Source organism: Oncorhynchus tshawytscha, linkage group LG10, assembly GCF_018296145.1.
Source record: "Oncorhynchus tshawytscha isolate Ot180627B linkage group LG10, Otsh_v2.0, whole genome shotgun sequence".
Lineage (NCBI taxonomy): Eukaryota > Metazoa > Chordata > Actinopteri > Salmoniformes > Salmonidae > Oncorhynchus > Oncorhynchus tshawytscha.
The window spans coordinates 54,089,146-54,115,812 of record NC_056438.1 but is presented as its reverse complement, the minus strand read 5'-3'; the positions used below and the strand labels follow the sequence as shown (position 1 = coordinate 54,115,812).

Sequence of the window (26,667 nt, the reverse complement as noted above, 5' to 3'; positions counted from 1 at the left end):
TACTGTTTATACCACAGTACAGTGTATGCTGAGGAGGAGTTTCAGGAAAGAAAAACTACCCTCTTCTTCATAAACTTTATTTTAGCTTGTCTCGATGGTCTGCTGAAAACTGCCACCGACAAATATGAATAGGTGACAGATCAATAACAAGATTGATGTTTTTGAAATGAGTAAATTTCTTTTGTATTTACTCTAAAATCCAGACAGCTGTAACCTCTGGATCTTCAAGGGGAATGATTTTGCTGTGACATTCAGAAGGGCATGAAATCTCTCTTTGAACTCAGTAGTAGTGTCTGCATGTGAACATCCCTTCTCAGCATAAACATGGAGTTGACATGTTCTAGTTGTTTGTACCAGAAGAGATATGGTGATTGAGAAGTTGTATCAAATAGACAAGTGAGTGTTGTTTGTTGTCCTATGACCATTACATCGTCTGTTGGCTGTGTTACATTCTCTTCTGCTCTGCACCCTGAAAAGAAAGATGAATATATCTTCACAACATATATGAATAATGTATATAAATTAAATGAACAAATGCACAGAAAGAGACAGATGAACAGAGTGATGTTATACCAATGCAGCATGCAGCCAGAACATGAAGGATCAGCCAATTTCTCATGACTTGTCAGTCAGTTTGAAGTGGAAAAGGTAAGGAGCAGAACAATGCTGATCTATCTATCACAGAGCTTTGACACCCTCTGTCCTACTGTTGATGCTTCATGTTGTTCTGTATTACATGCAGTAGTAGACCATGGGGAGGTGTCTGTCTGTATGGCATCCTTTGATTCAGGTGTGTGTGTGCATTGTTAGGTTACCCCCTTCAGGTTGACTTTCATACTACACCACCAAGCTGTGTGAATTGTGAATAATAAATAATAATATTTTATGCACTTTGTCATATTCCCAAGTAATTACCCAACCAATATATTAAAAAATGCCTACGGTAAGTGAAATTGAGGACTACTGATTGAAGAGTGAAGAATACATATTTCTCACAGTGCATTGAACATGAAGACAGAGAAAAACTAGACCACTTGATGATTGCACACATCACAGGTGTGACCAGAGTCTTCTGATCTCAACTTCTGCCATCATGACATCAAATGTGGTTGCTGTTTAATTATGATTTCCACTTCATCAAAGCATTTTGGTCTGCAGGTTTTTGTATGGTGTATTATACTCTTTGTATCACTGTGTCAACAGCACAGTAGTAGAGAGCTGTGTCTGCCAGGGTTAGGCTTGTTATGACCAGTTCAGTTGATGACTGGGATGTTGTGGATGTATATCTCTTATCAGGGATATGTTCACTCCCGCTCTGTGATCTGGCACCTTTATACAGTAGAAACTGAGGAGCCTGGTTAGGATAATGCCGGTACCAGTAAAGGTAAACATAATTACTGCTTGTTTCATATGTACATCTCAGAGATACTGATGATCCCTCAGTGGGGGTGTACTCCTCCTTGTCAGGAGTCACACTATCTCCACATTCCATTCCTGCAGAGGAAATAAAATAATAAAAGTGATTGAAACACATGCTTATTTTTAAGACTTTTTAGAAATCAACTAAGTTATTCACATTTAAATGACTTTACTCCAACAAAATATGTTTTACTAACAATACCGTAATGTATTAATCTGATTATAAGGATGCAAGGAGTTCAAATGTTTAGGTATTGTTTACCTGTAGTCATAATCAGAATGATCAATACACTGATTGAGTTCTCCATCTTCAGACTGATGTTTGCATTCATTCACTCTCCTCTGAAATATCCTTCTGTGTGTCACTGTGTGAGGTGTACAGCCCTGCTAACATCACACCCACCACAGATGTAAGGCTTCTACACTGCTGCCAAGGATATACTTGTTTTTGTATGGGGGCTGTTCATCCTGTTGTCACAGTGAGCTTCAGAGCACATTAGTACACAGCAGAGTCAGACAACTGCGACCTCTGGATAGTCAAAGGGACAGAGCTAGAAGTGAAATTCAGCCTGGAATCAAACCTCTTCTTGAGCTAATCAATATTGCTCCCTTCTGCATACCTATCTCTTCTCAGGACATACTGAATGGATCATTCAGCTACTTGATTTGGAATTTTAGAACACCTTTAGGTATAAAACGTATATAATAAGAGAATAAGAAAATATATAATTTGCCCTATAATACCAAAAGAAAGAAACGGATATAATAACACATTCATAAATGGCAAAAAATGAAGTGTCTGTCCTTTAACCTCACTAGGGGGTGTGGGACACTAGCGTCTTACCTGGCCAACATCCAGTTAAATTGCAGAGCGCCAAATTCAAAAACAGAAATATTAATTATAAAAATTCATGAAACATACAAGTGTTATACATGGGTTTAGCTATGAAATATAAACAAACAGAAGTTGGCACATCGACAGAGAGTCTCATCTTTCCATAGAGTGGTCATATACATTTTTAAGGCCAAACCGTTTTGATAGACATATTTGTGAGAAGATCAATTTTCAGGACGTCTCATGGTTTGACAAACACCGCTGCAGCTCGGCCACCTTCCACCGCAGATGCAGAAGACCGCCATTGGCTGATGTGGTGGATTGAGACACAGCCCATGAAAAACCTTTTATCTCCAGCTGAAAGGAATAGAAGCTAACTTTGAGACTCCACTGACACCTATTGACTCTCACTAGTAACTTGCTCTTGAAAATACAGGCAATGTCAAGGTTTCACCTTCTTGGGCAGAATGTTGAACACTGAATGGAACTATTGTATCATTATTATACTTAGAAAAAACTTGTCACTGGACTTCATAACTGTGGAGGGCAGGCTATAGGAGGATAACAGACACAGAAGATCTGTCACATAACTTAACATACAGTAGGTATGTTACTTAAGTATGTCAAACAGGATGTCTGTTTCCTCCCATGGTTCTTGACAGGTTTTTGTACAGTGTCATTGTTTCCTGTCACTGTGGTTTTCATGGCACAGTAGTACAGAGCAGAGTCTGTCACATCACCAGAAGAGATCCACATGTTTGTCCACTTTGTCAATGGAAACTGTCAGACGAGACCACTTTGGTGTGATGTACAAGAGGAAATCTGGTTGGGTTGGGATATTGGCGGTACCACTGTAGATTGTAGACAATGACATCATATTTGCAGGAGAGATGGACATTCCTTCCCTCCTGAACAAGCTGTTCTGGAGTCTCAGGGTTTATTGAATCCCCAAAAGTGTTTTCCGCAAAAATATTTGGTCAAATAACTTCTGTAACTGTACAACTGTGCAGTTATAACTGACATTTAAAAATTATGAATGTGGAATTACCATGTTTTTCTGTCACTTCAGCTGAGGAGACCTCCAGACCCACACGGTTGTCCTCTTTTTCATTTGTGAGGGTCCATTTTGTACTATCAGTGTTGGTTATGATCCCAGAGTAGTCCACTATGAGGAACTGTGGAGAAGATCAAGAGTGCTGGAGGTGCCATAACAGATGGTTGGTTAATGAGCTGTTATATCTACAGGAGAGTCGAACACTACTACCCTCCATAACATCCACTACATCTCTGTCTGGAGTAATTATGTCTTCAACACTTGTACCTGCAAAAAAAAAAGGTCTACACTACAGCCAAAATGGGAGCCATCTCGATAAACTACAATTTCTGGCTCATTTTTCTAAAAACCATCTAGTTGACATCTAGTGGAAGCCCTAGGAACTGCAATCTGGGAGGATTTTGCCTTATAATAAAAGTGACAGCCATTGAAAACAGTGGTAGGCTGAACATTTTAACTACTAGCAGAGGGGTAGTTACAGGACAGCTTTATGATGTCACCCTCCAAACCAAACACCTCATCTGATGTTGGAGTAATATCATTCCCATGACTTCCACCTGAAAACAGGAATTATTATCAGGAAATTATTATACAATTCAAATCTTTATTGAGTGAAGTGTATTAAAAATTGATAAAAGATCATTCACAGAAATATTACTCAAGTCGCCAGTAATTACATTGGATATGAAGAATAGTATCAAATTCACCCACGAGTGCAAATATTAAAATGTATCCTGGTAACATGCTGGCTAGTGTTATTTGACACAGTGAAAACTTGAAAACAAGTTATAATGAATACTCAGGGAGAAAAAGGTGTAGATTCACGCGCAGAGTGGGGCAGATATTTATTTCACCTTCGCAAAAGGCAGGAATCGTGGTCACAGGCAGGCAAATGGTCATACACAGGTAGGCTAACAGGCAGGTGAATCAAAACTAGGACTGAAAGTATTAACAGGTTTTCACAAACGAGCTAGGAAAAGGCTTAGTAGAGTCAAATTGAACAATACCTCACAAAGGCACAACACAGAATGAACAGAACTAAATAAGGAGCTGATGAGACCAGGTCAGAAAATAACACAGGTGAAAACAATGAACAAAAATGAACACCTTATCTGATGTTGGAGTAATGTCATTCCCATGACTGTCACCTGGAAAACATTTATGAAAACAGGAATTATCAGCAGGACATTATCATAAAATTAGACTATTTTTTTGTGTATTAAAAATGCACAAAAGATCCTCCAGGCTCAAGTAACTACATTGGATATGTGATTGGATATGAAGAATAGTATGAAAATCATGCACAAGTGTAAATATTGACATTTATTCTAGTAACATGCTGGAAAATGTTATTTAACATAATCACACTCAGTTTCGATGAAAAAGTTATTACTTACCTGTCAAGTCAAAGAGTCAAAATGTCAAAAAGTTAACAGAACAACACTGTAGATGCTGCCATCTACAGTGTTGTTCTGTTAACTTTTTGACATTTTGACTCTTTGACTTGATGTGTAGAATAAGCACCAGCTGCTGATGAAAAGCACAGCATCAACTGGCTATGATCATGTTTTATCTTGAGGATTCATAATCTAATCCTAAATTGTATACTCTAGCTCCTCCTGCTGACAATGTAGAGTAGAAACAAAGACGTTTTATATGTACATTTGATTTATTCACTAGAGACTCCACTTGATAACACTGTGGTGTAACAGGAGACAGCAGATGCTTGTAAATCCATACATTTCCGCTCACTGCTAAGTCAATAAATAATTTGTCACTGTGGATGTCACAACACAGTAGTACAGAGCAGAGTATTTCATTTCGGCAGAGGAGATCTCCAGATCAACACAAGTATTTTCTTTGTTCAGTTTAACAGTGAGGTGAGAGTATGGAGGTTTAGCTCTCAATACAGTCCTAGAGGCATGAAGGATGAAGAGGAGGAATTGGGGAATTGATCCTGGATACTGTATTTACTCTAAAATCCAATAATACAGATAAACTATACAATAGCCTAAAAAATGTAGTTAATTGAATTACAAGAATACAGTTATTTACGAATATGTCGGCACACAAATTAAAATAATTGTGTTGCTGGAGATTTTTTTTTAACCTACTGTAGTTAGCCACACCCCTGCCCTAAAATATGAATAAGAGGAGTTTATCATGAGCTGTCAGGTTTTTGTACAGTGTTTCTCAATTTCCTGTCACTGTGGGCTGCAAGGCGCAATAGTACAGAGAAGAGTCTGTTACATCAGCAGAGGAGATCTCCAGATCCAGGCGGGTTCTCTCCTTATTCAGTTTAATAGACAGATGTGGGTATGGAGGAGTAGCGTTTACTACAGAGGGGTTTGAGGAGACTGTAGTGAGGAGAAGGAATTTGGGAGCTGATCTGGGATACTGACGATACCATTGGAGGTTGTATGGTGAACCAGAGTAGTTGCAAGACAGTGTAACAAAACCTCCTTTGTCACCATGCATTATCTTTGCTGTAGGTTGAATTTCATCCTGGTAACTGACACCTGAAAAAGAGATTGAATCTCAGTACTTGACTCTGTTCATTTTTAATTAAGGTATATGAACAAATCAATCTCCACCATCATTATTTTCTAACGTTTCGAACTGCAGCTCACTATCAGTGTTACTATTTAATTTTGAACCTTGTTTAATTAAACAGTGGCTATAATGAACATTGAGAAAACTCACCAACAAGTGCAGAAATGAATAAAAGTGGATAGAGGAACATGATGGTTGAAGTTCAGCAGCTCTCTCAGTAACACTGAGGTACCACTCCCATGTGACAGACTAAATTATATCCCCATGTGGTCTGCTTAGTTTAGCTCCTCCTCTTAAATAGATAGCAGTTTTTGAACAGTGTTGGCAGATTTCCTGTCACTTTGGGCTCCAGGGCACAGTAGTACAGATCAGAGTCGGACAGATGCAACCTCTGGATCGTCAAAGGGACTGATTGTGTCTTTGCGTTTAGACTTGCAATGAATCTCTCCTTGAACCCTACAGCATTGCCTCCAGATCCAATAGAATAACTTCTCAGCATATATTTAGGGAAATCATTTGCTTCTTGTTTGTACCAATAGAGATATTGAATATTATTAGCTCCAGTGGTGGTATATTGACAACTCCGTGTCACCAATCCTCCTTCTGTAGCAATCACACTTCCTGGTTGCTGTTGGACATGGTCTGCTGTGCACTCTGGAAGATAAAAAAGTATAAAGTGAGTGATAATAAAAATATATATTAATTAGATAGAACCAATGAGAGAAAAGGTTCCATCATACCGAAGCAGAATACATCAAGCTTATGTAGGCCCGAACAGTTTGTGGGCACTGCTTATCACAGTTATGGTGCAATTAAAGTATTGTTTAGTGTTGTGTTGTGTAGTAGCTTTGCTGGCATGCATCTACAAAGCAATTGGGGAGTTTTCCCTACCTAGATTTACATACTAAAATAGCTACTGTATGTACAGTTTGAACAGGATTATTTGTATCTCCTCTCTATGACATAAAACCCATTCAATGATGGCTCTTAATGAGGTGTGGTGGTGGTGAGGAAGGTTTGGTTTAATAAATCACTATAAAGATGGAATAAATGGTATTTATATGAGAGAATGTTTAGAATGTTTAGTCATTTGAAAATATTCTGATTTTCATTACATATTCATTTCATTTCTGAATGTAAAGTCTGGTCACTGGCAGTTGAACGTGCAAATTACTTTCCTATTAAAAGAAGGGAATATAATGTATGGAAGTTATTAAGAGCTATTCAGACTCAGGTTCTAGGGTTCTCAGATTCAGGTTGTCTGTGTTTGTATCGTGAGGATCAGTTTTTGTATTGTGTTTCTGAGGTTTCCTGTCACTGTGGGCCTCAGAGCACAGTAGTACAGAGCAGAGTCTGTCACTTCAGCAGAAGAGATCTCCAGATCCACACGGGTCTTCTCTTTGTTCAGTTTACCAGATAAGCGAGAATCAAGAGAATCAGCTCTCTGTTCAATCCCACTGTAGTGTGGGATGAGCAGAAGGTATTGGGGAGCTGATCCTGGAGACTGTTTATACCATAGTAGAGTGTTTGCTGAGGAGTAGTTGCAGGAAAGAAGAACATTACTACCCACTTCTGCATACACTTCATGTTGGTTTGGCTCTATAGTCTGCTCATAGGTGTCTCCTGTAAATGGGAAGAGACGAACATTGAGTCATTAAAAAAATAAACACCTATTGTTGTAATTTTCTAAACAGAAAACACGACACTACTTCGAAAGCCATAACTTACCTATTACTGAGAACATAATAAATGACCAGATGAACAACATGGCTGGGGTTGGAAGTCAAACTGACTAATAGCACAACATAACCCGGACTTCATCTGCAAGGTTTTCAGTTGATAATTTCTGCTTAGTTTACATACAAGCTCCGCCCCAATGTACAGTTGCAATAAAGCTTCTCAATCTCTCCTCTCCTCTCATTTGTCCTCTCTTTTGTGATACTGCATTTCTCTTTCATGTTGTACGAATCACATATGAAAGGTTTGTATACAGTGTTTCTCAGATTCCTGTCACTCTGGGCTGTAGGGCGTCTGTCACTGCAGCAGAGGAGATCTCCAGGTCCACATGGGTCCTCTCTTTATTCAGATTAACAGACAGTCGATGGTCTTCAGGTTTAGCTCTAAATACAGAGGGCTTTGAGGAGACTGTAGTTTAGTGTAGTAGCTGAAACTGGAAGTTAAAATGATAACACACAGCACAGCAATATTTGTGTAGGAATTAGGGTGCTGTTAAAATGATTACACACAGCACAGCAATATTTGTGCAGGAATTAGGGTGCTGATCTGGGATATTGACGATACCATTGAAGATAGTCTACTGAGCCAGAGTAGTTGAGAGACAGAGTAACACTGCTTCGCTCCATGCCATGTTCTGACTCTGAAGTTGGTTTTATGTCATTCTCATAACTGCCACCTGTAATGAAGTTATGTTTAGATAAACATTATCTCTTCATGGGAAATTATTACATATTCTGTGTGAAAAAGTGAAAAGTCAGAATCAGTCATTTACATTTCTTCTAGGAAGTGCTATTTTCAAATGACACTTGACAGTTAAAAGTATGTAATGTAAGACTAATACTCAGCAACAAGTGCAGAGAGGAGAAACACTTGGTAGAGAAACATGGTGATGGTTGTAACAGTGTGTTATCAGGAGGCAGATCTGAAGACGTCCCACTGTTCCAGTCAGTTAGAGGAGAATCATCTCTCCACCTCTCATCTTAGCATGAATGCAGCAGCCATACATACGAAGCATCGGGGAGTACTGGCGTTCCAGTTGGAAAGTTGGCATCGGCTCTGGGTCGCACCGATGGAGCCGGGGATGCCTAGCCAGCTCGTCGGGCTTCCACACCCTGGCTGGCTTGAGAGGTTTCGTTGCCTCGGTTGGCTCGGAGGTTGCCCATCCCACATCACTCTCCACTGGATCTTCGAGTTTCCCTTCCCCTTCCTCAGACGGATCGTCGGGCTTGCCCAGCGCCCATGTCTCGGCAGGTTCGCCTGTCTCGGCAGGTTCGCAGGATGCCGGGTGGCGTCCCAAGAGGGAGGGGTACTGTCACTTTTGCTCCCACTCTTCCCTTCCCCTGGCGCTTGAGGGCACCAGATTACCCTGCATCACGCACTCCTGCCATCCATCACGCACACCTGCCTTCCCTTGTCATTCGCATCAACGTTATTGGACTCACCTGGATTAATTTATCACATGTTCATTTCTTCCCCTATATTTGTCTGTTCCCAGCTCTGTTCCCTGCTGCTGCATTGATTGTTTTTTTGTCTTTGTATCTGTTTCTGACACTGTTCCTGTCTCGTCTATGTCAGTTGTTTATTAAATGTTCACTCCCCGTACCTGCTTCGTCACTCCAGCGTCATTCCGTATGACAGTTATTTCGAACACAGCAAAGCCAAAACACTGCTATGACTTTGAAATGATAAGTAGGCATATACAATGTTGCTCCTCCTCTTTACATAGGTTCTTAAACACACCCACCAGGTTTCCTGGCTCAATGGTCTGACCATTACTGTCACCTGCAAGAGATGCAAAATATGTTATTCTTCTATTACTACTCTGTTATAGATCTATTTTCAACACATCAACATTTAGTTTAGATTCAACATAACACCAATAATAGTAGATTACTTACATCCAACTACTAAAAGCAAAATAAATGTGGGGATTGACATTGTAGCTGAAACTGGAAGTTAAAATGATAACACACAGCACACTAATATTTGTGTATACAAAAAAAAAGTATCTTCTCAAACCTTTGAAGCCCCACCCCAAAATACAGAGAGTTGTCAGATGAGCAGAAGTGACAGACTTCTTGTTGCTGCTTGATTCCACTGTCACATCCTCAAAATGCAGAGCTGCACTGAAATATGATTACCTTAGTCTCCCTCTACTGGTTATTAGATAAAACTGTGTTATTTATCTCCATTTATTTTCTTGATTTTAGGGCACCAGAGTTGGCAGAAGGACCTGACTTGTCTACTGTGATGTCATTGGGGAAAACATTGCTAGAAGGGCATATCTGTAAGATAATTAATCTATTCAACATGAGGCAATTCATTCATTCACAGGTCTTTTTGTTTTCATCTATATATCTAGAATCTACAGTATACATCTGCAACATATTCAGAATACCGAATGAGTTTCTGTCACTTTTTCATTTGTTACAACATTTTATTATTGTTTATTGAAATACATTCATACTGTACATTTCCAGCCTACATGTATATTCTTTGTCTACTGAAGGAAACCCAATAATGAAAATGTTTATCTTAGGGGATGTCAGTGTTTTCAGTTTAGAATTTTGTACAGTGTGTCTGGGTTTCCTGTTGCTGTGGGACTCAGGGCACAGTAGTACAGAGCAGAGTCTGTCACTTCAGCAGAGGAGATCTCCAGATCCATGTTGGTTTGGCTCGATATTCTGCTCATAGGTGTCACCTGCATTTTTGAAGGAATTAAGATTGAGTCATTTGTTTATTGAAATAAACATGTATTGTTGTAATTTTCTAAACAGAAAACATGACACTACTTTGAAAGCCATAACTTACCTATTACTGAGAACATAATAAATGACCAGATGAACAACATGGCTGGGGTTGGAAGTCAAACTGACTAATAGTACAACAGAAGCGGAATACTCCAAACTAACTTCATCTGCAAGGTTTTCAGTTGATCATTTCTGTTTAGTTCACCTACAAACTCCACGCCAAAGTACAGTTGCTATAAAGATTCTCAATCTCTCCTCTCCTCACCTCTCCTGGCCTCTCCTTCCCTCTCCTCTCCTCTCATTTGTCCTCTTTTCAGTGATACTGCATCTCTCATTCCCTCCACTGGGTGGTGTTGGAGGTAGATTCTCTCCATTTAATTGTGTGAGATACATTTGAAAGGTTTTTGTACCGTGTTTCTGGGTTTCCTGTCGCTGTGGCCGTCAGTGCACAGTAGTACAGAGCAGAGTCTGTCACTTCAGCAGAGGGGATCCAGACGGTTTCGCTCTTAATTCAGATTTACAGACAGTCGAATGTCTTGTGGATCACCTCTCACTTTATATGGATTATATACTATATAAAGGAATTGGACACCTGATCCAGGGTACTGTCTGTACCACAGCAGACTATCTGATCTTACTGTATAGTTACAGGAGATCTTAACTCTGCTACCCTCTAAATAATACTCCTCAGGACTGGTTGGAGTAATATCATCCTCTAAAGTATCACATGTGAAGGAGAAGAAAATAAGCATGAGACTTAACATGAAAACCGCTTAACATGTAAAAGCAGCCCAATAAGTACCAATGAAACAATGCCAGACAGTGTGGAAATGACGTTACATAAAACCTTACTTACCAACCAGGACTGAAAACAGTAAGATTGTGAGACAGAAAATGCAGCTACAGCACCGGGGTTAACTCAACTGTCTGATATGCAGTGTATTGTGATATGTGATATGCAGTGTAAAGGTGATATGGGATATGCAGTGTACAGGGGTTCCTCCTTTAAAAGTTGTGAGCTTGCACCGCGGGACTTAGAGGTACCCAGCGTAGAGCACTCATTATGCATTTGGGTCCCAAGGTCTTTATTTGACCAATCATATCATGTGGTTCCAATGATGAATTTGACGCGGGCCCCCCGTCCCTAGTGACTTTCTTCAGCAAAGATGGCTGACAAAAAATGACTGTGAAGCAAATGTATGTAGTTATAATGTCATAACGAATCAAGCAAAACGTTAGAATTGAGAGGAATATGTTAGTTAATGTAGAGACAAACGATTGTGCATATTGTTTGTCATAAAGTTCATTGACAGAAATCGCTATTTAGCAAGTTTTTTTATGCCATATCCAATACCAGGTGAATCAAAATCATTCATTATAGCAAGCAGGGAGCAGGTTTTTGAACCCTCAACATTCTAGCCTGAAGTCCAGCACGCTATGGACTGTACCCACATGTATTAATTGGGGTTGGGGCCAACTTTGGCTAAAAGCACTTTATACATTGGAATCTTTAACATTTGGAAAGGGGAAAAAGTACAATTACTAGTTTTTCACAAGCGTAGCAGGATGGGCTATTTTCTGAACAATAGACTTTTCAACCTTTTCTAAATAATTGTCTAATAGCTGAGCTAGGTGTGAATACACCCTCCCCTCCCCAACTTGAGCTAGGTGTGAACCCCCCCTCCTCCTCCCAACCTTGCAACAAATCATTTTCAGGACTATCTGGAATAAGCAGCAGAAATGCACAACAGGTTTCTAATTAGAGGCTATTCTCCACAATGTGTGGATGAAGCTCTTAACCTTTTATGAATAGGGGGCAGCATTTTCACTTTGGATGAATTGCGTGCCCATAGTGAACTGCCTCCTACTCTGTCCTAGATGCTAATATATGCATATTATTATTACTATTGGATAGAAAACACTGTTTGAATTATGCCTGAGGAAAACAGAACTCATAGGGCAGGCAAACTTCCAAACAGGAAGTGGAAATTCTGCGGCTGGTTGATTTTCATCTCATCGCCTATTCACATCCAAATAAGATATGGATCTGTTCGCACTTCCTACGCCTTCCACTAGATGTCAACAGTCAGTAGAACATGGAATGAAGCCTCTAGTGTGATTTGGGACCGGATGGGAGGGGAATGAGTCACTGGTCTGGCAGAATGCCAGTTCCTGGTTATGCGCAGTAGTCATTATATCGCCTGCGTCCCATTACTCTGTAAACAAAAAAGAATGCTCAGGTTGGAACGTTATTGGAAATATATGAAAATAACATCCTGAAGATTGATTCTCTACTTAGTTTGACCAGTTTATTCGACCTGGAATATAACTTTTTGAAGTTTTGGTCCGAGTTCGCCTGGACCAACCCCATAGAAAACATCACTGCTTTCGAGGAGATCTGCATGGAGGAATGGGCCAAAATACCAGCAACAGTGTGTGAAAACCTTGTGAAGACTTACAGAAAACGTTTGACCTCTGTCATTGCCAACAAAGGGTATATAACAAAGTATTGAGATAAACTTTTGTTATTGACCAAATACTTATTTTCCACCATAATTTGCAAATAAATTCCTTAAAAATCCTACAATGTGATTTTCTGGATTTTTTTCTTCTAATTTTGTCTGTCATAGTTGAAGTGTACCTATGATGAAAATGACAGGCCTCTCTCATCTTTTTAAGTGGGAGAACTTGCACAATTGGTGGCTGACTAAATCTTTTTTTGCCCCACTGTAAATATGCATATTATCGAACAAAACATAAATGTATTGTGTAACATGATGTCATATGAGTGTCATCTGATGAGGATTTACAAACGTGTTTAAACTTATTATGGCTGAAATCGCGTTAATGGGATCGATTTGACAACAGCCAGTGAAAGTGCAGGGCGCCAAATTCAAACAGAAATCTCATAATTAAAATTCCTCAAACATACAAGTATTATACACCATTTTAAAGATAAACTTGCTGTTAATCCCACCACAGTGTCCGAATTCAAAAAAGTTTACGACGAAAGCATACCATGCAATTATGTTAGGTCAGTGGCTAGTCACAGAAAAACACAGCCATTTTTCCCAGCCAAAGATAGAGTCACAAAAGCAGAATTAGAGATACAATTAATCACTAACCTTTGATGATCGTCATCAGATTGCACTCATAGGACTTCATGTTACACAATACATGTATGTTTTGTTCAAAAAAGATCATATTTACATCCCAAAATCTCAGTTTACATTGGCGCGTTATGTTCAGTAATGTTTTGCTTCCAAAACAAACAGTGATTTTGCAGGGAGCCACAGAGAGCCAGAAATACTCATCCTAAATGTTGATGAAAATACAAGTGTTATGCATGGAATTAAAAATATACTTCTCCTTAACCTCTTATGCCTGCAATCCCGGTAACGGGAGCGATATGACAACAGCAAGTGAACCAGATAAAAACAGAAATAGAGATAAAATGAATCACTAACCTTTGATGATCTTCATCAGATGACACTGGAATGACTTCATGTTACACAATACATGTATGTTTTGTTTGATAAGGTTTGTATTTATCAAAATATGAGTTTACATTGGCGAGTTACATTCACAAGTTCCAAAAACATCCAGTGATTTTACATAGCCACATCATTCAACAGAAATACTCATTATAAATGTAGATGATAATACAAGTTATACACATGGAATTATAGATATACCTCTCCTTAATGCAACTGCTGTGTCTGATTTCATTATTTGCAATTATCTGATTTCATTATTTGCAATAATCTGAGACGGCGCTCAGAAAAATTTGTCAGAATTAGCTGCCATATTGACGTCAACATAAACAAGAAATTACACAATAAATATTCCCTTACCTTTGATGATCTACATCAGAAAGCACTCCAGGAATCCCAAGTCCACAATAAATGTTTGTTTTGTTCGATAATGTCCGTTATTTATGTGCAAATACTTTCTTTTGTTAGCGCATTGGTATACATATCCAAATGCTCATTCTGGTCAGCGTTACATCGGACAAAAACTCTTCTTCTTGTCTTCATGAGCAATGGAACGCAAGTGGTTACCATGGGGAATAAGCGTCAAGGGGATTTCATTGGGGACTCTGGAGAATACATACAAAGCTCAGATTTCTCACTTCTTGTTTTGATTTCTCATCAGGATTTTGATTGCCATATGAGTTCTGTTATACTCACAGACATCATTCAAACAGTTTTAGAACCGTTAGTGTTTTCTGTCCAATACTAATAATAATATGCATATATTAGCAACTGAGACTGAGGAGCAGGCCGTTTACTTTGGGCAACTTATTCCTCCAAGCTACTCAATACTGCCTCCCAGCCATAAGAAGTTAATGCAACCGCTGTGCGTCACATTCGTTATAATGATCGGACCAATGCGCAGCGTTGTATGCATACATTCTTTTTATTAACAGAATGAACACCGAATAAACCAAAAAAAAAAAAAAAATGAAACATGAAGCTATACAAACTAGTGCTGAACAGGCAACTACACATAGACAAGATCCCACACCAGAAAGTGGGAAACAGGGCTGCCTAAATATGATCCCCAATCAGAGACAACGATAAACAACTGTCTCTGATTGGGAACCATATCAGGCCAATATAGAAATACATAAACCCCTAGACCTACAAAATGCTAGACATACAAAAACTAGAGTACCCATCCTAGTCACACCCTGACCTAACCAAATTTACTCTGGGCACAGCGAAAGCAATCCAAGCGTTTGTGTACATTTTTCGATAGCATAACATCATGTACACTGAGCATCAGGAAGCTTGGTCATGAAAATTAGAAAAGCAATCAAATTAATCGTTTACTTTTGATGATCTTTGGATGTTTTCACTCACGAGACTCGCACTTACACAACAAATGTTCCTTTTGTAACATAAAGGTTATTTTTATACCCAAAATACCTCCGAAATCCACAGGAAAGAGCGTTCACGACAACGCAGACAAAAGTTCCAAATAATATCCATAATTTCCACAGAAACATGTCAAACGTTTTTTATAATCAACCCTCAGGTTATTTTTAAAATATCTATTCGATAATATATCAACCGGGTATGTAGGTTTTTCAAAAGGACCGGGAGGAACAATGGCCGCTTTACTCTGTAGCGCAAACCTCACTCTGAGAGCCCCCACCTATCCACTTAGGAAATGTGATCTTTCACTCTCATTTTTAAAAATAAAAGCCTGAAACTATGTCTAAAGACTGTTGACACCTTAGGGAAGCCATAGAAAAAGGAATCTGGTTGATATCCCTTGGAATGGAGGATAGGCATGCATAGGAACAGAGAGGTTTCAAAATAGTTCTGTTATACTCACAGACAATATTTTTACAGTTTTGGAAACTTTAGAGTGTTTTCTATCCTAATCTAACAATTATATGCATATTCTAGTTTCTGGGGCTGAGAAATAGGCAGTTTCAAATGGGTATGTTTTTTAGCCAAAAACAAAAATACTGCCCCCTACACTCAAAAGGTTAACTACACATGGTTGATGATATTACTAGTTTATTTAGCCTGCGTTGCATATAATCTGACTGAGCATACAAGCATACAAGTATGTGACTGAGCGGTGGTAGGCAGCAGCAGGCTTGTAAGTGTCACGTTCTGACCATAGTTATTTTGTGTTTTCCTTGTTTTAGTGTTGGTCAGGACGTGAGCTGGGTGGGCATTCTATGTTGTGTGTCTAGTTTGTCCGTTTCTATGTATGGCCTGATATGGTTCTCAATCAGAGGCAGGTGTTAGTCATTGTCTCTGATTGGGAACCATATTTAGGTAGCTTGTTTTGTGTTGGGGTTTGTGGGTGGTTGTTTCCGTATTTTATTGTTCAGTTTGTCTTTAAAATAAACATCATGAACACTTACCACGCCACATCTTGGTCCGATTCAGACGAAGAGGAGGAAAACCATTACAGTAAGCATTCATTCAAACAGCACTTCCGTGCGTTTTGCCAGCAGCTCTTCGTTGTGCGTCAAGGATTGCACGGTTTATGACTTCAAGTCGCTCAACTCCCGAGATGAGTTAGCGGGGTGCGTGCTAATAGCGTTTCAAACGTCACTCGCTCTGAGACTTGGAGTGGATAGTTCCCCTTGCTCTGCATGCTGCTTCGAGGGTGGCTGTTACTGTTGTGTTCCTGGTTCGAGCTCAGGGAGGAGTGAGGAGAGGGATGAAAGCTATACTGTTACACTGGCAATACTAAAGTGCCTATAAGAACATCCAATAGTCAAAGGTTAACTAGTGATTATGATTGATTGATTGTTTTTTATAAGATAAATTTAATGCTAGCTAGCAACTTACCTTGGCTTACTGCATTCGCGTAATTATCCTTGCGGAGTGCAACGAGAGGTGGTGGTTAGAGCGTTGGACTAGTTAACTGTAAGGTTGCAAGATTGGATCCCCGAGCTGACAAGGTGAAAATCTGTCGTTCTGCCCCTGAACGAAGCAGTTAACCCACCGTTCCTAGGCCATCATTGAAAATAAGAATGTGTTCTTAACTGACTTGCCTAGTTAACTTCTTGCGTCGAGCCATACCGGATCCGGGATCGTGAATACAGCCTCAAGCTCATTACCATAACGCAACGTTAACTATTCATGAAAATCGCAAATGAAATGAAATTAATATGCTAGCTCTCAAGCTTAGCCTTTTGTTAACAACACTGTCATCTCAGATTTTCAAAATATGCTTCTCAACCATAGCAAAACAAGCATTTGTGTAACAGTATTGATAGCTAGCGTAGCATTTAGCGTTAGCATCAGCAGGCAACATTTTCACAAAAACCAGAGAATCATTCAAATAAAATAATTTACCTTTGAAGAACTTCAGATGTTTTCAGTGAGGAGACTCTCAGTTAGATAGCAAATGCTCAGTTTTTCCTGAAAGATTATTTGTTTAGGAGAAATCGCTCCGTTTGGTGCGTCACGTTTGGCTACCAAAAAAAAATCAGTCATCAAAACGCCAAACTTTTTCCAAATTAACTCCATAATATCGACTGAAACATGGTAAACGTTGTTTAGAATCAATCCTCAAGGTGTTTTTCACATATCTCTTCATGATATATCGTTCGTTGAAAGCCTCCTCTCTCCTCTCAATCACTGGATGACTGCGTGCAGCTTGTAGATTATGCACCAATTTAGACAAAGGACACCGGGCGGACCCCTGGTAAATGTAGTCTCTTATGGCCAATCTTCCAATGATATGCCTACAAATATGTCACAATGCTGCAGACACCTTGGAGAAACGATAGAAAGGGCAGGCTCATTCCCGGCGCATTCACAGCCATATAAGGAGACAATGGAAAACAGAGCCTCAAAAATTCTGCCCATTTCCTGGTTGAAGTTTCATCTTGGTTTCGCCTGTAGCATGAGTTCTGTGGCACTCACTGATAATATCTTTGCAGTTTTGGAAACGTTAGAGTGTTTTCTTTCCAAAGCTGCCAATTATATGCATAGTCGAGCATCTTTTCGTGACAAAATATTGCGCTTAAAACGGGCATGTTTTTTATCCATAAATTAAAAGAGCGCCCCCTATATCCAAGAAGTTAAAGAAAGATTAAATAAAGGTGTAAAAAAATTAATAATTTAAATCGGTGTCCAAAAATACAGATTTCCGATTGTTATGAAAAACTTCAAATCTGCCCTAATTAATCGGTTGACCTCTAGTATGCATTGTAGACAGCACAGTAGCCTAATAAACAAATAAAAACATTTTTTAAATAAAATAATGATAAAAAATACTCTTTCAAAATGCAGATGTTGTTTTAGTTAAGGATCGTAATGAATTACTATGGGAATAATTATCACTGATTTACAGAAATATTAGAACAAAGTTGTCTGATGAAGGCAACCAATTTAGAATCCTTCAATCCTGTAGCCTACTCCCGACCATCATGTTGTACATCGCCATATTTTCCATTCCATCCTAATGGAAACCCTTAGGGTTTCGTTTTTTGTTTTTCTCTGAATAGAAACCCCATAATATTAATCAAATTAATTAAGACAAGTTTCTTAAAATCAATCTCATATACTATGTGATTACAAAAAAGGATTTAAAATTCTCTGGTAATGCCAATACGGACGGAATACGATCAAATGCTTCTCAAACATGCCCTCTGGTGGCCAAACTAGCAATAACTTGCAGTAACATAAAAAATTGAATTAAATGACATGCCACAGAATGCTGCGCCAGCAGGCAAGGTGTGCCGCCATATGACATAACTTTTAAAGGAGGAACCACTGTACTGTGATATGTGATATTGAGTGATATGTGATATGCGATACCAAAATGATCCCGCTAACAGGATGGGTGCGTCAAGAAGTTAACCAACAATGCAACAATGCAGTTTTAAGAAAATACCCCCCAAAAAGTAAGAGATAAGTGTTAGATAAGAAAAACAAGTATTTAAAGAGCAGCAGTAAATAACAATAGCTGGGTCTTCATTTGAATTTCTAGTCTAAAAGGTTGGGGGGGTCATACAGTGGATCGACTTTGGAATATAGGTATAAAACAAATACAAGTTGACTTGAAAAAATATAGAATTTGGACTTTACTACCAAACACAACGAATAATACATTCATTAATGGCAAAAAAATGAAGTGTCTGTCCTGTATCTATGGGAAATAAGAAAGCTCAGGAAATATATACAGTTGGGAGAACAAGTATTTGATACACTGCCGATTTTGCAGGTTTTCCTACTTACAAAGCATGTATTGGTCTGTAATTTTTTATCATAGGTACACTTCAACTGTGAGAGATGGAATTTAAAACAAAAATCCAGAAAATCACATTGTATGATTTTTAAGTAATTTCTATGCATTTTATTGCATGACATAGTGGGAGGAACAAGTATTTGATACACTGCCGATTTTGCAGGTTTTCCCACTTACAAAGCATGTGGAGGTCTGTAATTTCTATCATAGGTACACTTCAACTGCAAGAGACGGAATCTAAAACAAAAATCCAGAAATCACATTGTATGATTTTTAAGTAATTAATTAGCATTTTTTTGCATGACATAAGTATTTGATACATCAGAAAAGCAGAACTTAATATTTGGTACAGAAACCTTTGTTTGCAATTACAGAGATCATACGTTTCCTGTAGTTCTTGACCAGGTTTGCACACACTGCAGCAAGGATTTTGGCCCACTCCTCCATACAGACCTTCTCCAGATCCTTCAGGTTTTGGGGCTGTCGCTGGGCAATGTGGACTTTCAGCTCCCTCCAAAGATGTTCTATTGGGTTCAGATCTGGAGACTGGCTAGGCCACTCCAGGACCTTGAGATGCTTCTTACAGAGCCACTCCTTAGTTGCCCTGGCTGTGTGTTTCGGGTCGTTGTCATGCTGGAAGACCCAGCCACGACCAATCTTCAATGCTCGTACTGAGGGAATGGGGTTGTTGGCCAAGATCTCGTGATACATGGCCCCATCCATCATCCCCTCAATACGGTGCAGTCGTCCTGTCCCCTTTGCAGAAAAGCATCCCCAAAGAATGATGTTTCCACCTCCATGCTTCATGGTTGGGTTCGTGTTCTTGGGGTTGTACTCATCCTTCTTCTTCCTCCAAACACGGCGAGTGGAGTTTAGACCAAAAAGCTCTATTTTTGTCTCATCAGACCACATGACCTTCTCCCATTCCTCCTCTGGATACTCCAGATGGTCATTGGCAAACTTCAGACGGGCCTGGACATGCGCTGGCTTGAGCAGGGGGACCTTGTGTGCGCTGCAGGATTTTAATCCATGACGGCGTAGTGTGTTACTCATGGTTTTCTTTGAGACTGTGGTCACAGCTCTCTTCAGGTCATTGACCAGGTCCTGCATTGTAGTTCTGGGCTGATCCCTCACCTTCCTCATGATCATTGATGCCCCACGAGGTGAGATCTTGCATGGAGCCCCAGACCGAGGGTGATTGACCGTCATCTTGAACTTCTTCCATTTTCTAATAATTGCTCCAACAGTTGTTGCCTTCTCACCAAGCTGCTTGCCTATTGTCCTGTAGCCCATCCCAGCCTTGTGCAGGTCTACAATTGTATCTCTGATGTCCTTACACATTTCCCTAGTCTTGGCCATTGTGGAGAGGTTGGAGTCTGTTTGATTGAGTGTGTGGACAGGTGTCTTTTATACAGGTATCGAGTTCAAACAGGTGCAGTTAATACAGGTAATGAGTGGAGAACAGGAGGGCTTCTTAAAGAAAAACTAACAGGTCTGTGAGAGCCGGAATTCTTACTGGTTGGTAGTTGATCAAATACTTATGTCATGCAATAAAATGCTAATTAATTACTTAAAAATCATTCAATGTGATTTTCTGGATTTTTGTTTTTAGATTCTGTCTCTCACAGTTGAAGTGTACCTATGATTAAAAAAATACAGACCTCTACATGCTTTGTAAGTAAGAAAACCTGCAAAATCGGCAGTGTATCAAACCCTTGTCACTGGACTTCATAACTGTGGAGGGCAGTCTACAGGAGGAGCACAGACAAAGAAGATCTGTCATATAACTGATCAGGAGGCAGAGAGAACATCTCATTGGAAGAGCTACCTAGCTCACTTGGGCCAGATGAATCTGTCCTTCAGAAGGTGTAATGGGAGGCACATGTAGGATAAGAAGGTACCTCACCTGAAGATCAGCCAGGAGCTGCAGAAACGGCTGTTTGTTGGTACTTTATTATTATTTTTTAACTTGCTACTTACACTTGCTTACCATATTTAAATGTTGAGGAAGTTCGGAGAATGACAAGGTCTATAATCATTCTATTGTCTATTTTTGCATAAATAACTCATTGTCAATTGTATTGTATGCTGTGCACATTTCAATTTAAAGGACACTAATCCATCACATGAACAATGAAATATTACAACGTGACGATATGTGAAATTGAATTATTTTTCGTATCTCGTGACCCAGACCAAAACAGTGTAAGATCCTTTTATGTTTGTCTTGTCCGTTATCAGTCAGTTGGCTTCAGGTATGCTCCTCTAAAGAGTGCAGCACATGGATTTACAACCAGAGGTCCAAACCACTGAGCATGTTGAGAGCAATGATGTCACATGATGATGTCACATAAACGATGCATATTGTATGTATATCAGTGGAGGCTGATGAGGGGAGGACGGCTCATAGTTGGTATGTTACTTATGTACAGTATATCACAAAAGTGTGTACACCCCTCACATTTTTGTAAATATTTGAGTATATCTTTTCATGTGACAACACTGAAGAAATGACACTTTGCTACAATGTAAAGTAGTGAATGTACAACTTGTATAACAGCGTAAATCTTCTGTCCTCTCAAAATAACTCAACACACAGCCATTAATGTCTAAACCGCTGGCAACAAGTGAGTACACCACTAAGTGAGTACACACCTACTAGATCACCTGGTGATTTCACACAGCACAGGTGTGACCACAGTTCTCTGATCTTAACTTCTGCCATCATGACATCAAATTTGGTTCCACTTCAACAAAGCATTTTGGTCTGCAGGTTTTTGTATGGTGTCTTATACACTTTGTATCACTGTGTATATTCCCTGAGAGCACAGTAGTAGAGAGCTGTGTCTGCCAGGGTTAGGTTTATTATCACCAGTTCAGTTGATGTCCGGGATGTTGTGGATGTATATCTCTTATCAGGGATGTGTTCATCAGAGCTCCATGATCTGGCACCTTTATGCAGTAGAAACTGAGGAGCCTGGTTACAATAATGTCGGTACCAGTAAAGGGAAATATATTCACTGCTTGTTTCATATGTACAGCTCAGAGATACTGATGATCTCTCAGTGGGGGTGTACTCCTCCTTGTCAGGAGTCACACTATCTCCATATACCATTCCTGCAGAATAAATAAAATAATTAAAGTGATTGAAACACATGCTTATTTTTAAGACTTTTTAGAAATCAACTAAGTTATTCACATTGAAATTACTTTACTCCAACAAAATATGTTTTACTAACAATACCATAATGTAATAATCTGATTATAAGCATGCAAGGAGTTAAAATGTTTAGGTATTGTTTACCTATAGTCGTAATCAGAATGATCAATACACTGATTGAGTTCTCCATCTTCAGACTGATGTTTGCATGCATTCACTCTCCTCTGAAATATCCTTCTGTGTGTCACTGTGTGAGGTGTACAGCCCTGCTAACATCACACCCACCACAGATGTAAGGCTTCTACACTGGTGCCAAGGATACACTCGTTTCTGTAGGGGGGCTGTACATCCTGTTGTCACAGTGGGCCTCAGAGCAGAGTTGTACACAGCAGAGTCAGACAACTGCGACCTCTGGATTGTCAAGGGGACAGAGCTAGAAGTGAAATTCAGCCTGGAATCAAAACTCTTCTTAAACTCATCAATATTGCTCCCTTCTGCATAACTATCTCTTCTCAGGACATACTGAATGGATCATTCAGCTATTTGATTTGGAAGTTTGGAACACCTTTAGGTATAAAGTATATAACAAGATGATTTGATAAAATATAGAATTTGCCCTACACTACCAAAATCCCATAGAAACAGATTTAATAACACATTGATAAATGGCAAAAAATGAAGTGTCTGTCCTTTAACCTCACTAGGGGGTATGGGACGCTAGCCTGGCCAACATCCAGTGAAATTCCAGAGCGCCAAATTCAAAAAAAGAAATATTAACTGTAAAAAATCATGACACATACAAGTGTTAGACAATGGTTTTGCTATGAAATATAAGAAAGCTCAGAAAATATATATATATACGTTTTTTTCCCCCCACTTATTTAACCTCTTAAATTCTCCATTGTGTTCGTTAGAATCTACCCTTTCCACAGTGGGGTCACATTAGCGGTACGCCACAAACAGAAGTAGGCACATCGACAGAGACTCATCTTTCCGTAGAGTGGTCATATACATTTTTTTTGCCAAGCCGTTCTGACGCTACAGACATATTTGTGAGAAGATCGATTTTCAGGACGTCTCATGGTCTGACAAACACCGCTGCAGCTCGGCCACCTTCCACCATACTTAAGTTAAGTATGTCATACAGGATGTCTGTTTCCTCCCATGGTTCTTGACAGGTTTTTGTACAGTGTCACTGTTTCCTGTCACTGTGGTTTTCATGGCATAGTAGTACAGAGCAGAGTCTGTCACATCAGCAGAAGAGATCCACACGTTTGTCCACTTTGTCAATGGAAACTGTCAGACGAGACCACTTTGATGTGATGTACAAGAGTAATTCTGGTTGGGATCTGGGATATTGGCGGTACCACTGTAGATTGTAGACAATGCCATCATATTTGCAGGAGAGATGGACTTCCCTTCCCTCCTGAACAAGCTCTTCTGGAGTCTCAGGGTTTTTTGAATCCCCAAAACTGTTTTCCTCAAAAATATTTGGTCAAATAACTTCGGTAACTGTACAACTGTGCAGTTGTAACTGGCATTAAAAAATTATGAATGTGGAATTACCATGTTTTTGTGCTGTTCGTTCACTGAAAGATTAAATTTAAAGATTTCAATTCATATAATAACTCACCTAAAAAAGCTGAAAAGAGAACAAATGAGCAAAACATCTTGTAGACCTTTGAGAAACCGATAGACAGCGCTGAGAGACCTGAATAACTAGCTACTTCCTGAACAATAACATCCCATAAGCTACATGTGGATCTTTGATTATACTGCCCTTCCTCTTGACACCAACATGAAATGTTTTCTGTTATGGATTTATTTCTACAGTATATGTTGTCAGGTTTTTGCACTGTGTTTATGGGTTTTCTGTCATTGGGCTTCAGTACACATTAGTACAGAGCAGAGTCTGTCACTTCAGCAGACATGATCTCCAGATCCACATGGGTCTTATCTTCATTCAGTTTAACAGACAGGCGAGGGTGGATCGATTCATTATGTGTCTTTAAGAAGTTAACATAATAACACTCACTTTAAACTAAAATATCATTACTTACCTATCAGTCAAAGAAGAGTAATAGTGAACAGAACAACATTGTAGATGACAGGATGTGTAGAATAAGCACCAGCGCAGATGAAAAGCACAGCATCAACTGGCTATGATCTACGTCAGGCCTGGGCAATAGACGGCCCGGGGGCCGTTTGTGGCCGGCAACCTGATTCAATACGGCCCAAGGAATCATGCTGAGATCACATGAATAATTTATTTTCATGAACCTACTGTAGGATGCCCCCCCATGCTCTAAAAGATGCATACGCGGAGATCATCATGAGCTGTTAGGTTTTTGTAAAGTGGGTCTGGGTTTCCTGTCACTGTGGGCCTCAGAGCACAGTACTACAAAGCAGAGTCTGTCACTTCAGCAGAGGAGATCTCCAGATACACAGAGGTTCTCTCCTTGTTCAGTATAACAGACAGTAGAATGTCTTGTGGATCAACTCTCAATTCATATGGATTATTAATAGTTGTTATGAGGTAAAGGAATTGGAGACCTGATCCAGAATAATGTCTATAGCACAGCAGAATATCTGCTATTACTTTATAGTTACAGGAGATCTTAACTCTACTACCCTCTAAATAATACTCCTCAGGACTGGTTGGAGTAATATCATCCTCTAAAGTATCACCTACAAGGGCTGAAATCAGTAGAATATAACAGAGTAGCATCATGGTCTATGTTACAGATCAAAATTCAAAAGGCACTCGCACATCTGAGCAATCTAATTTGCAGGTGCATGGCAACAATTGAACAAGATGAAGGAAAAAGGAAACAGCACACTGCTCTTGATAGTATCACCTATCTTTAATAAGCTTACGTATCGGCCACACGGCCTTCGTCAGAGGTTTGGGGATTTTTTGAAAGTTGCACCATTATGTGGACCTGGCCCCACCCACATCCGTTCTACACATCGAAGGGGGTTGGAGGCAAAGGAAAAATAAATAAGTGCTACCAAATATAACAATATGCATTTCATAATTATTACAAAAGTGTATAAATAAGGCATATTAAACACGTCTGTAAAATCTCAATGAGGACATAGCAAGTTTTCATTAGTCATAGGGTACATCTTACGAAAAAGGTCAGAATAATCTACAAGAGACACATATTTCATGTTCAAATTCACAACATAACATACATAGGCATTTCATCATTAAGTCCTTTAGGAAATAATGTCTGGAGGGTGAAAATCCCAAAACATTATCTTATACTCAGATTATCATTAATATCTCCTTCCCTGTCTGATATTTTATCTATGTTACAGATCAGACATTAATGTATATTTTAGAAAACAGCAAAGCCAAAACACTGCTATGACTCTGAAATAATAAGTAGGCATTTACAATGTTGCTCCTCCTCTTCACATATTGTTGGTTTTTAAACACACCCACCAGGTTTCCTGTCAAAAAGAAAAACCTTGAGATGCATCATTACCTGTAGGTCATGTCATGTACGTATAGAATGTGTCAGGTTAGGTTTTTGTACAGCGCTTGTAGGTTTCCTTTCACTGTGGGCATCAGTGCACAGTAGTACATAGCAGAGTCTTCCTCTTCAGCAGAGGAGATCTCTAGATCCACACGGTTCTTCTCATGATTTAGTTTGACTGACAGTCGAGGATCCAGACCTGGAGCCCGTGATGGAGACCCAACACCATGCAGGATAAGCAGGATATACTGAGGAGCTGATCCAGGGTTCTGGAGATACCATTGAAGAGAGACTGCAGATGAGTAGGTGCATGAAAGTGTAATATTACTACCTGCTGGAGCATACACCTCCTCTCTGATTGGCTCAATGGTCTGACCATTACTGTCACCTGCAAGAGATGCAAAACATGTTATTCTTCTATTATTACTCTGTTATAGATCTATTTTCAACACATCAACACTTAGTTTAGATTCAACATAACACCAATAGAAATTGAAAGATTATCGATTACTTACATGCAACTACTAAAAGCAAAATAAATGTGGGGATTGACATTGTGGCTGAAACTGGAAGTTTGATAACACACAGCACATCAAGATCTGTGTATACTAAAAAAGCATCCTCCTCTGTCTAGTTTTGAATATACCATCTCTTCTCAAACCTTTGAAGCCCCACCCCAAAATACAGAGAGTTGTCAGATGAGCAGAAGTAACAACAGACTTCTTGTTGCTACTTGATACCTCTGTCACATCCTCAAAATGCAGGGCTGCACTGAAATATGATTACCTTAGTCTCACTCTACTGGATATTGGATAAAACTCTTATTTATCTCCATTTATTTTCTTGATTTTAGGTCAACAGAGTTGGCAGAAGGACCTGACCTGTCTACTGTGATGTCATACGGGAAACATTGCTTGAAGGGCATATCTGTAAGATATGTAGAC

General features: G+C 39.4%; 2 gene segments (V, D, J or C); both read right to left on the bottom strand.

The window, feature by feature from the left end:
* Nucleotides 1-2,990: 2,990 nt before the first annotated feature.
* Nucleotides 2,991-7,629, bottom strand: LOC121847648. The segment is given in 4 exon segments: nucleotides 2,991-3,034; nucleotides 3,303-3,429; nucleotides 7,180-7,484; nucleotides 7,590-7,629. Coding segments are annotated over 4 exon segments (516 nt in total).
* Nucleotides 7,630-25,764: 18,135 nt separating this feature from the next.
* On the bottom strand, nucleotides 25,765-26,439 carry LOC121847473. The segment is given in 2 exon segments: nucleotides 25,765-26,111; nucleotides 26,239-26,439. Coding segments are annotated over 2 exon segments (387 nt in total).
* Between the last annotated feature and the right edge of the window lie 228 nt (nucleotides 26,440-26,667).